Source organism: Saccopteryx bilineata, chromosome 10 (assembly GCF_036850765.1).
Source record: "Saccopteryx bilineata isolate mSacBil1 chromosome 10, mSacBil1_pri_phased_curated, whole genome shotgun sequence".
Lineage (NCBI taxonomy): Eukaryota > Metazoa > Chordata > Mammalia > Chiroptera > Emballonuridae > Saccopteryx > Saccopteryx bilineata.
Window position 1 is genome coordinate 56,798,013 of NC_089499.1, and position 12,409 is coordinate 56,810,421.

Consider the following 12,409-nt stretch of genomic DNA (forward strand, 5'->3'; position numbering starts at 1 on the left):
TTCATTAAAATCTGATTTATATATTTAGGTGCTCCTATATTAGGTGCGTAGATATTTATAATGGTTATATCTTCCTGTTGGATTGCTCCCTTTATCATTATGTAGTGACCTTCTTTATTCCTTACTATAGCCTTTGTTTTAAAGTCTATTTTGTCAGATATAAGTATTGCTACCCCAGACTTTTTTTTCATTTCCATTTGCATGAAATATTTTTTTCTATCCCTTCACTCTCAATCTATCTGTATTTTTTGTTTTGAGGTGCATTTCTTGTAGACAGCATATGTACGGATCCTGTTTTCTTATCCATGCAGTTACCCTATGTCTTTTGATTGGAGCATTTAATCCATTTACATTTAAGATTTTCATTGATATGTAGTTGTTTATTGCCCTTTTATTCTTTAAATCTACATTCCTCTTTTACTAGATTCCCACTCTTTGTTCTGTTTACAACAGGCCCCTTAAGATTTCTTGGAGCATTGGTTTGGTTGTAATGAATTCCTTGAGTTCTGTTTTTTTGTCTGGGAAGCTTTTTATTTCTCTTTCTATTTTAAACGATAGTCTAGCTCGATAAAGAAGTCTTGGTTGTAGGCTCTTGTTTTGCATTACTTTGAATATTTCTTGCCATTCCCTTCTGGCCTCAAGTGTTTCTCTTGAAAATTTGGATGTCATCCTTATGGGGGTTCCTTTGTAGGTGATTGACTGCTTTTCTCTTGCAGCTTTTAGTCTTCTTTCTTTATCTCTTAGCTTTGGTATTTTAATTATGATGTGTCTTGGTATATAGGTCTCTTTGGTTTCTTTTTTAATGGGATTCTCTGTGCTTCTTGAACTTGTGTGACTTTCCTTTGTCAATTTAGGGAAGTTTTCAGCTATGATTTCTTCAATCAGGTTCTCTATCCCTTGTTCTTTCTCTTCTTCAGGAACTCCCATTATGTGGATGTTGTTTCTCTTCATGTTGTCACAGAGCTCTCTTAAGAGTTTTCTCAGACTTTTTTTTTTTCCCCAGACTTTTTGATCCTCTTTTCTTTTTGCTATTCTGCTTCTGTGCTTTTGCTTATCTTATCCTCTAAATCGCTGATTGGATCCTCTGCTTCATCCACCCTGCTTTTAAATCCTTTTAGTATAGTCTTTATTTCTGATATTGTGTTTGTCATTTCCGTCTGATTCTTTTTTATGATTTCAATGTCCTTTTTGATGCCAGCTATCTCTTTGTTTAGGTGCTCATTTTGTCCGCCTATTGTTGCTCTAAGATCCTTGAGCATCTAACAATCATTATTCTAAATTCTGCATCCGTTATCTTAGTCATTTCCATATCATTCAGTTCTTTATCTGGGGGTTTCTCTTGTTGAATCATTTGAATTGCACTTCTGTCTTCCCATTTTCTCTCTGTATAGACTGCTCCTTTGGATGTGTTGTTTGTGTAGCTAGCTGAGTATTGGGTTGGTGTTTTCTGCCTCCAGCTTTCAGTTGTGTTATTTCTAAATCTTCTTGGGATGGCTTCAGCTGTTTGTAATCTGCTGTGGGCTGCTACTGCTCTTTTTTGCTGTCTGTGACGACGTTTTCTATGCCTTAGCTGGGTCAGGTGTGAGGAGCCTTTCCTTAAGATAGCACCTTAACTAAGGTTGTTAGGTCCTGAGCTGATGCTCTCCATATCTGGCCACTGGATGTACCAGCCCTGGACCTCCCTGGCTGGTACCTAGATCAGACAAGAGGGGGCCACTGCTTTTGACTGGTCCTTAGCAACATTCTTGGAGCTACAGGCAATCCAGAATTTGTGTCTGCCTCTTCTGGGCCCTAATGCCTTTGTAACTATCAGCTGCACTCCTAGGCTGGCTTTTATCACTCGTGGCCAGTGTGTGTGGCCTCTCTAGTCCTGAACTGAGGTTTTGCCACTGGCCTCCCTCTGCCTCCGCCTCCTCAGGCACTCAAGTACCAGCACAGGCTTGGGGCCACAGTTCCGGCTGCTCCACCCACATGAGGGACTCCTCCACTCGATGGGCTCCACCCCCATGGGTGCCATGCTGCCTCTTTAAGCCCCACCCACACAGGCACATGGTAAACCTCTGGGGGCTCTGACCTTCGCCTCTGCCTCCTGAGCTACCTGGCTCTGCCCCCCACAGTAGTGTGAGATGCCTCACCCCGCTGGAGTTGGCTCTGCGCAGGCAGCCCCCTGCTTCCGCCTAGGAGTTCTCACTGGGCTCCACCCTCATCTGCCACTCTGGCCAAGTGCCGTGGCTGCAGCTGGACCCTCCCACCCTTCAGAGGGTACTCAGCAGGTTGGGGGAGCCGTGTAGCCCAGACCTCAGTACTCAAATCCTGTGTCCTTGATTCACCCCCTGCTTCTAAGTGTCTCTCTGCATTGATTGGAGCAGGAGAGCCTCTGGAAGGTGGTGTAATTGCTTCCCTTTATTGGCTTGGTTCTCCCAGGAAGAATGGGAACTTTAGGTTTGGGGAGTGACCCAGTACAGGGGTCAGGGTGGCTATCCTTCACAGTCTCTCCCTGTGTCCTGGAGACTACACTTTCCTCTCACAACTCCAGTCCTCTCGATGCTCCTTGCTCCCAGAGCTCCAGGTTAAGTGGGTCTGAACGAGGTTTTCTGCATGGTTTCTTTAAGATGGAGCCTGGGTCTGAGAGTTCTGTCTCCCTCTCACAAATAGTAACTCGGCTCTTCTTTCAGCTAACTATTGTCCATACGCCTCCCCTAGTCTCTGGGACTCCAGGTTGGGGTTCCGGTCCTGTGGTGAGGGCCTATAACTCTCCGGAAATCCCACCCCACCATGAGAGACCCTCCGGGCTGCTGTTTACTCCTGGGAGCCGAGCAGCACTTTCTGTGTCTCTGCCTTTCCTACCAGCTCAGTGTGGGTTCCTTCGGTGTTGGTTGGTTATAGATTCCTCTTATTTTAGTCCAAAGTTGGTTTTTCAAGATGATTGTTCCTAAGTTAAGTTGTAATCCACTTTGGTTCTGGGAGGTGGGAGTTCTAACGTTTACCTACTCTGTCGCCATTTTTCTAATGGTTCCAGGAGATGGGAATTGTAACGTTCACCTACTCTATCGCCATTTTCCTAAGGGCTAGTAATTCTTAATGATACATAAAATGTAACAGGTCCTAGTATGGTGGCTCAGTGGACAAAGTGTCATCCCAGTGTGCTGAGGTGGGGGGTTTCATCCCCGGTCAGAACATATGTGAGAAGCAACCAATGAGTGCTTAACTAAATGGAATAACTAAGTAGAACGAGTTGATGGTTCTCTCTCCCTACCTCTCCACTCTCTCTTCCTATCTCTCTCAAATCAATGGAAAAAGTATTTTTAATTAAATGAAAAAAAGAAAACAACTGGGTAAATTTGGAGGATGCTAGTAAATCAATATAGTATTCTAAAACTGGTAAATAAAAGAGGGGAAAAAATCTAGCTTTTATCCGTTCACAAACCAAGACAAATAGACCATAAGACCAAAAACTATACCACCAGTTAAATATTGAATGAGGCAAAATTTCTCAATATAAGAATTTCAGCTAGTAACTGGGTTAGAAATGTTAACATGGAATTATCACTATTTTTACATCTCTTTCATAAATCAATAGCTGAGCATCAATAGATATTAACATAATGGACAGAAACAACGAGATATAAGCCACCTGATAGAAGACTATATATCTATCCTCTTTGAAGTTAGATTTTGTGCCAAAGGGAGGGGATGAGGTTCAAATCCAGATCTGACCGAGTTTCTGGCTCCAATTATATATGAAATACAAAGGCCAAAAGAGCATATTAAATACAGGAAAGGAATGCAATTAAGAAATCCTAGACTGTGGGAAACTATCGTACAAACTCACATTCTTTAACAAATAAACTGAGGGAAAAAATAAATAGCGAGATTGAGGGAAATTCACAGGATAAAAGAAGCATCATTCAAATGTAATGTGTGGACCTTCTTTGGATTCTACTTCCAACTAGACATTACCCTAAGATGTGATGTAACACAAATATTGAAAACCCTTTATAGAGCATCCTTGGCAAGTGGAAACAAAACCTAGTCAGGCCTTTAGAATTAACTTCCATTTACAAGAAATAAGGGGAATAAAAGAAAAAGTTAACTAAAATTACAAGGAAGTAAACTAATTCAGAATTTGGGACTATACAAAAAAGTGACCTGGTTTCTGTTTTTTTGTTGTTTTTTTTTTCTTAAGTGAGAGGAGGGGAAATAGAGAGACAGACTCTCGCATGTACCCTGACCAGGATCCACCTGGGAACCCCCCTCTGGGGCCAATGCTTGATACCACCAAGTTATCTTCAGCGCCTGGAGCCAATGCTCAGACCAACTGAGCCACTGGCTGTGAGAAGAAAAGTGAGAGAGAAGGAGGAGAAGGAAGGGAAGAGAAACAAATGGTCGCTTCTCATGTGTGCTCTGACCAGGGATCAAACCCAAGACGTCCACATGCCAGGTAGATGCTCTATCTACTGAACCAACTGACCAGAGCCATGACCTGGTTTCTAAAGAGTCAATATCATAAGAATAAAAAAGGAGGGGGACTGCTTGATTTAAGTTAAGGGGCATAATATCGCTTCTCGGCCTTTTGGCTAAGATCAAGTGTTAAGTTAAGGGGCATAATAATAAAATGTAATAATGTAAAAATTAGGTCCTGACTTAAACCAATTGTTTCTTTAAAATTACATTTATGAGACAATCGGTAAAATTTGTCAGGTTATTGGATGAGACCCAGAAATTAAGAAACTGCTAATTTTGTTAGGTGTGATAATGACTTTATGGTTATTTTAAAAAATACAGCTAACCCTTGAATAACAAGAATTTGAACTGCAAGGGTCCACTTAGACATGAAGTTTTTTCAATAAACATACAGGTAGTTTCCTGTATCCCTATGTTTCAAACCTGTGGATTCAACCAGTCCCAAATTAAAAACAGTATTTTTCATCCTGGGTTGGGAATCTGTGTATGAGGGCTCAACTAATGTGTATGAGGATTTTAGGCATGTGTCCCTAACCCCCAAATTGTTCAAGGGTTAACTGTATCTGTATATTTTACAGATGCAAACTGAAACATATACAAATTAAATGACATAATCAGATTTTCTTAAAAATAAGTTAGAACTACCCCCGAAAAAAGGGAGAAAGAAGGGACATAGGAAGCATGACACAAACTTGATAATCCTGAACAACAAGTATACAATAGCACACAGGGGTTCATTGTACAATTTGTTGTACAATTCTTTGTATTTGTATATGTATATGTTTGAAATTTTTCATAATATAAAATTGAAAAATAAAAGTTAACTTTACATATTAAAATCTCCTTTTCCAAACTTAAAAAAATACATGTATATTTATATATATTTAAATAGTTATTGTTAAATTATTTATTTATTGATCAATCTTTAGTTTCCAACTCAATTTATGGAATTAGTTCCAGTTTTAAAAGGCATCATTGCTGCCTGACCAGTGGTAGCACAGTGGATAGAGCATTAACCTCGGACATTGTCATCCCAGGTACGAAACCCTGAGGTTGTTAGGTTGAGGGTGAGCTCAGAAAGCTTGAGCACAGTCTCATCCAGCTTGAGCATGGGGATCACTAGCTTGAGCCCAAAGGTCACTGTCTTCAGCAAGGGGTCAACGACTGGCTTGGCTGGAGCCCCCCTGGTCAAGGCACGTATGAGAAGCAATCAATGAACAATTAAAAGCACACAACTAGGAGTTGATGATTCTCATCTCTCTCCCTTCCTGTATGTCTCTCTCTCAAAAAATAAAATCAATCAATCAATCAGTAAATGGTAAGCTGTCTCTAAAAAAGTAGTAAAAAGGTTTTCATTTCTTCAAACTCTCTATATGCTTTTACAATTCCATGAAAAGATAAATAAGTACTTTAACCAGAAAAAAAAATCACTTAGTACTCATACCCAAAACTATTATAAAATTCAGTTTATAGTTATTTCATATAAAAAGTACAATCTGTTTATTTTCCTTTTCAACAAATATCGCTCTAAAATATATATATTCATATACACATATACAGACACACAAATATATATTTTTGTGACAGAGACATAGAGACAGACAGGAAAGGAGAGAGATGAGAAGCATCAATTCTTTGTTGTGGCACATTAGTTGTTCATTGATTGCTTTCTCATATGTGCCTTGACTGGGGGGCTACAGCAGAGCGAGTGACCCCTTGCTCAAGCCAGTGACCTTGGGCTCAAGCCAGTGACCTTTGGGCTCAAGCCAACAACCATGGGTCATGTTTATGATCCCATGTTCAAGCCAGTGACCCCGCACTCAAGCTGGTGAGCCCATGCTCAAGCTGGCAACCTCGGGGTTTCGAACCTGGGTCCTCTGCGTCCCAGTCTGACACTCTATCCACTGTGTGACCACTTAATCAGGCTTTAAAATTTATTTGACTATACCAATTTCATTTGTTGGTATTTACTTCATTATGCATTTTAAATAAGGCAGAAATCTCTTATTTAGCCCAATGGGATTAATGATTTTTGCTATCTTCTTTTCCCTCTCAGTTTTTAATAAAACCACCATCCACACACTACACATGAAAGCTGAATTAACTTATTGAATAGTAGCTGGGTATCTCTACCATCTCAAATTGTGTCTAGGACAGGGGTCCCCAAACTACAGCCTGCGGGCTGCATGAGGCCCCCTGAGGCCATTTATCCAGCCCCCACTGCACTTCCAGAAGGGGCATCTCTTTCACTGGTGGTCAGTGAGAGGAGCATAGTTCCCATTGAAATACTGGTCAGTTTGTTGATTTAAATTTACTTTTTCTTTATTTTAAATATTGTATTTATTCCTGTTTTGTATTTTTACTTTAAAATAAGATGTGTGCAGTGTGCATAGGAATTTGTTCATAGTTTTCTTTATAGTCCGGCCCTCCAATGTTGTGAGGGACAGTGAACTGGCCCCCTATGTAAAAAGTTTGGGGACCCCTGGTCTAGGAGAAGCTGTTGGGATTCATTTTTATTTCTAGCAATCAGCAAATAAACATACAAAACCCAAAATCTGCCACTACACTCTTCCAGGCATCATATGTAGAAAAAATATCTGACATTTAACATTTATAAAATGTGCAACACACTCAAGAAAGTAAAAAAAACCTGTTGATATTATAGTCTATTTGCACATGCTTTCCACAGTTTAGTTACTTAAAATATAGAAGAGAATGCTTAAGAGGAGGGAATAAACTTTATACTAGAATGCAAGTTCAAATATATTCACCCATTATTTAAATATTAGCTCAATAAATGAGTAATCTATCCTTGATAGACTAAACGGAGTAACAAACTGTGAGGCTGCCTTACTCAGCTTAAGTTTGGGAGAAGCCATGTCATCATCATCAGGCAGTGGACCCAGCTCCTTCCTTTTATCCTTGAGTAACTTCTCCAGGATGTGTGCATCATTGTACACCTATATTTCATAAATATATTGTTATTTTCTAAAATACTTCTTATTAAAATATAATACATACCCATAAAAATGTTTTAAAAAACAGGTTAGAATAGTTTGGAACTAAAGAAATAAAGCTTGAGATCAATACCGAAAAACAAAATCTCATCTCTGTGGGGTGCGCCTGGGCCTCAACTGGTTTGTTGTTTACGCTTTCTAGGTCATTTTAATGTGCAGACACGCATGCTAAAGTTTCAGAACTACTATAATAGAATCGTTGCAAGTGCCTTCACAAGTTTTATAACATATTTACATGTGTTTTATCTTCATAAATCTCTCTTTCACTGGACCCTCAAAGTAGCAGACTTAGCTCAATGAAAATTAAAAATATCTGGAAAGTACTATCTCAAACATTATTATTATTATTTTTTAATTTTTTATTTTTTTTGTATTTTTCTGAAGCTGGAAACGGGGAGAGACAGTCAGACAGACTCCCGCATGCGCCCGACCGGGATCCACCTGGCACGCCCACCAGGGGGCGATGCTCTGCCCCTCTGGGGGGTCGCTCTGCCGCGACCAGAGCCACTCTAGCACCTGGGGCAGAGGCCAAGGAGCCATCCCCAGCACCCGGGCCATCTTTGCTCCAATGGAGCCTTGGCTGCGGGAGGGGAAGAGAGAGACAGAGAGGAAGGGGGAGGGGTGGAGAAGCAAATGGGCGCTTCTCCTATGTGCCCTGGCCGGGAATCGAACCTGGGTCCCCCGCACGCCAGGCCGACGCTCTACCGCTGAGCCAACCGGCCAGGGCCTCAAACATTATTTTTAACGCCCATGTTAAATGGGATTCAGAATCAGTCTTGAGTTCATAGTCTGGAATCTGACCTGTGAAAAGCACTAATCCCTGTTTAGAACTTTTCAAAGAATGAATGACTCAAGGGTAATAGATGTAGCCAAGAACAAGTTTACATATCTAATGAATTCCTACTCCCCCCCACAGAGGCTGCGTGCTCCCTGTCTGCTGTTAGAGCACAGGGGCTGAGGAAATATGACCTCTTTTCTTTGACTACCTGTTAAGAATGGCTTTTTTCTCTACCAGTGACAGACAAGCAGCACATTAACCAATGGTACTGAGGAGAATGTAAACACTTAAAATAGAGAACCATTTTTTTGCACAAAAGCATCCTACTTTGTTTTATATTCAAATGTAATAGCAGAAGAAAGAAAAAATAATCTGAAAATGTTTATTTCTGGGAGATTTAAAGTAGATAAAGGAAACTCAAAAATATGTTGCACTCTCATCCATGTTAATCTCAGCATTATTTACAATAGCCAAGATGTGAAACAACCTAAGTGTTCATCAATGGAGAAAGGGAAAAAGAAAATGTGGCGCGCGCGCGCACACACACACACACAATACTATTTTTACCATTTGTGATAGTATAGATAGACCTTAAGGGAATTACACTAAGTGAAATAAGTCAGACAAAGAAAGACAAATACTGTATGATTTCACTTATTTGTGGAATCTAAAAACCAGAATAAATGAACAAACAAAATGGAAACAAACTCATAGATACAGAGAACAGACTGGTAGTTGCCAAAGTTGGGGGTGGGTAGTTGCCACAGGATGGGTGAAACCGGTAAAATGGGTGAAGAGAGTCAGAAAGTACTAACTTCCAGGTATAAAAATAAGTCCTGGGGATGTAATGTACAGCATAGCGACTATAGTTAATAATGCTGTACTGTATATTTGAATGCTGCTTAAAGAATGATCTTAAAAGTCCTCATCATAAGGAAAAAGAATGTGTAATTATGTATGGGATGACCAACATTAACTAGACTTACTGTGGTACATACATTTACAATATATATAAATATCAAACCATTATGCTGCATACTGAAACTAATACAATGTTATATGTCAACTACACATGAAGAAAAATAATGACAATGTTATATGTCAACTATACATGAAGAAAAATGTATGTGGTACATACATTTACAATATATATAAATATCAAACCATTATGCTGCATACTGAAACTAATACAATGTTATATGTCAACTATACATGAAGAAAAATAAAGGACTTAAAATAGAAAAAAAACATCAAAGAAAGAAGAATGTATCTTAGCTACCCTGATAAAAAACTGAAATTCAAAATATTTCACAACAAAATAAATTATTTAGAGGTACATTTATGGGACTACTCTCATTCTTATATAATCATAACATTTTATGAGCTATCCTTGAAAAAGTATGATTATTGACAATAGTAATAATAGTGATGATGAAATATTTAAATGCCATTGGCTTTCATTTCAGTGCTTTTTCGAACAGCAGGCAGTGCTATATGCTTTGTATTTACTACCTCATTTAAATCCTATAATAATCCTGATGCATATACTATTATTATTACCAACTCACAGATGAGAAAAATGGGGCTTAGAAAAGTAACTTACTTACACAGCAACCTATTCTGTATGGCAGAATAGGACTCAAATCTAGGATGTCAGACTACAGAGTATGAACCTTTAACCTTTATAATGTACTGCCTTCCATTTTAAACAATTAAGGAAAGACAAAGTACTTTATATTAAGCTAGTCATTGAGAAAAATTTAGGCGTCTCAACCTGATCTCTCAAAATCCATTATTCTATGAGCACCCCGAAGAAAATATGTCCACTCCAGGATTCCTATGTCCTTACCTGGGAGCCTTCCTCGTTATAGTGCCTGGCATTCCGGAACATCAACTTCATATCTTCTATCATTCCCTCTTCCCCTGAGTATTTGTCATTGCGGATGTTATGCTCAATTATTTTCAAGTCCATTGGCTCCAAAATAATTTTATAATAATCAGGATAGTCCTTTTTGGATGGTTTAACCATAAACAGATCACAAAGTCTTCTGCCTGAACCTGGCTCACGAGCTTCAAGAACAACATTGAATAAGATTTTCATTCGCTGCTTTCTTATGTTCTTTTTACTGTTGAGGGAGGAGGTGAAAGGGGAAAAATGAGAACAGATTCAGGGTTTTTAATACAAGGAAAAACATAAAATGAAACAAATTAATCTGTGGGCAGGTGCTTCATGATGATATTTTATTGATTAAGTAAGCCACAAACAAAGTAAACATGCTGGAAGCTATAAGTAAATATTAAAAAAAAATTTCCAAAGTAATTAAAACATAGTGATATGGCAGGAGCAGCTAATGAACACCAGACACACCTGTTTAGATTATTTATAAGATGAAATGGTTGAAAAAAAATCTTGTCTGACAACCAAAGGAAATGAAATCTTAATATCAACTGAAGTATCTTTTTTTAGGGCAAAATTGAAATAAACAACTAATTCCCTACTGTTACTAATAGTCTTTGATTAAAACAATAACAACAAAGGTACATATCAAAGTGTTCTACCTCTTAAGACAACCACTCTGAACAGTTGCATATCCTAATTAACAGAAAACAGTGAGGCTGCCTGCCAGACTAGTGTCTCCATAGTAGGTGCAAGTCTGTCTTACATTTACCCTGTCAGAGTCAGTCCCTGTTCCCTCACTCCATCAGTATTCTACAATTACAATCTAACTTAAAAAATAAATGTTCTGTGGTTCATCTGAGCTTTTGTGTAAATTTTCATCCCTGAGTGTGAATCCATGTCTTGTTCTCCAAATTTCCCCAGTGAGATATGCTAACACACAGAAGTGAGTGGTATGGAACAAAGTGCAAGGGACCACAAATTAGAACCTGACTTAAAGAGAGGCCCATAAGAACATATAGGCTGGTCTTCTAATTGTTGAGGAAACACGCTTGGAGATGCTAAATGACCTGCCCAGGGTAAGCTGTCCAGTGAATTATTAGAAGAGATGATCTTCTAATATGATTTCTGGCTCAATGTATGTCTTCAGGACACTGATAAAGAAATTCTAGCTGGACTCAAACCAGCAGTCTCCAACTAAACAGGCAGATAGGTAATAAAAACAAAACAAAAAAACAACTTATGACTTAATTTCTATCCAACAGACATTTAGTAAGATCCTATAATGTGGTACTTAGAGGTAAATAGTTTTTATCTGTTTCCTGTCTTATATATGGAAGAAGTTCATTCCTGAAGTAAACCATGTGGCAGCATGGGTCTTCTAGCCCAGGCCTATGACCATTCATTCTACTGCTGGGTCATGAAGAAGCCAAAGGCCAGATATTTTCTCTCCAAGTTTCAAAATATGCTTTAAAAAAAAACCTCAAAGAATAATTAACAGATGTGAAAGGAAATATCTATGCTTAAATCAAACTTTTAGAATGTCTCAGAAATGTGTATCTTCCTAGCATCATGGAGCTACTAGGAGAGAAAGGGCCATTTCCTAGGGTTGGAATTATCCTCAGAACCTATCTTCACTCAGACTGCTCATTTCCCTAGGTGGCCCTGGATCATTCCTGCCATTTCCTCTTCCTCTCAGTATTTTCATGTCTCTATGTCAAATAATTAATTATTATGTGATGGTAATCTAGAAGTAGTTTCATCTACTGGAAAATATTTCTCCAAAGAGGCATCCTGGGGCAATGATGTGAGAAGAAGAGCTCTCTTAGTCCAGGACTTTAGCAAGTGGATAATGGAAGGGAAACTTGGGACAAAGCTCCAGTACGACAGAGCTCCACATTTAGCGAGAGAACCTGAGTTTTTACCACAGAATACATACATAAAACTACTAATGTCAGATAAAGTTTCTTTAGGTCTCACTTTTGGGTGCTGAACTTCAAAAGGAAGACTCAGGAATTCAAATTTCAAATCTGAGCTTAAAAGATCTTTTCAATAATCAACTCAGAATGAAATTACTCCTCATTCCAGGAATACCAAGCAGAACAATTCAACTGAGGCCCTCCCCTGGTTCAAAAGAAGATCAACTCTATTTGCTTACTAGTTCCAGTGCACCACTCCCAATTACCATTAAGCTTTTCTGAATAAAGCTACAAATATTCTAAGCTGACAGTCTCAGGGCAGAATTTTATGAGA

The 12,409-nt window shown here is 38.8% G+C and overlaps 1 protein-coding gene and 1 pseudogene across 30 annotated transcripts in view; one reads left to right on the forward strand and one right to left on the reverse strand.

Annotated features, from left to right (window-relative positions):
* PBRM1 (polybromo 1) overlaps positions 1 to 12,409 on the reverse strand; it is a 162,647-nt gene that overhangs the window by 89,425 nt on the left and 60,813 nt on the right. For all 30 annotated transcript variants that reach the window (XM_066245860.1, XM_066245879.1, XM_066245872.1 and 27 more), the window contains 2 exons: positions 10,109 to 10,385; positions 7,319 to 7,424 (listed from right to left, as the gene is read on the reverse strand). In XM_066245860.1, coding sequence (XP_066101957.1) covers positions 7,319 to 7,424; positions 10,109 to 10,385 — 383 coding nt within the window. The remainder of the gene's footprint in view (positions 1 to 7,318; positions 7,425 to 10,108; positions 10,386 to 12,409) is intronic.
* Positions 4,558 to 4,690, forward strand: LOC136314773 (U2 spliceosomal RNA; annotated as a pseudogene).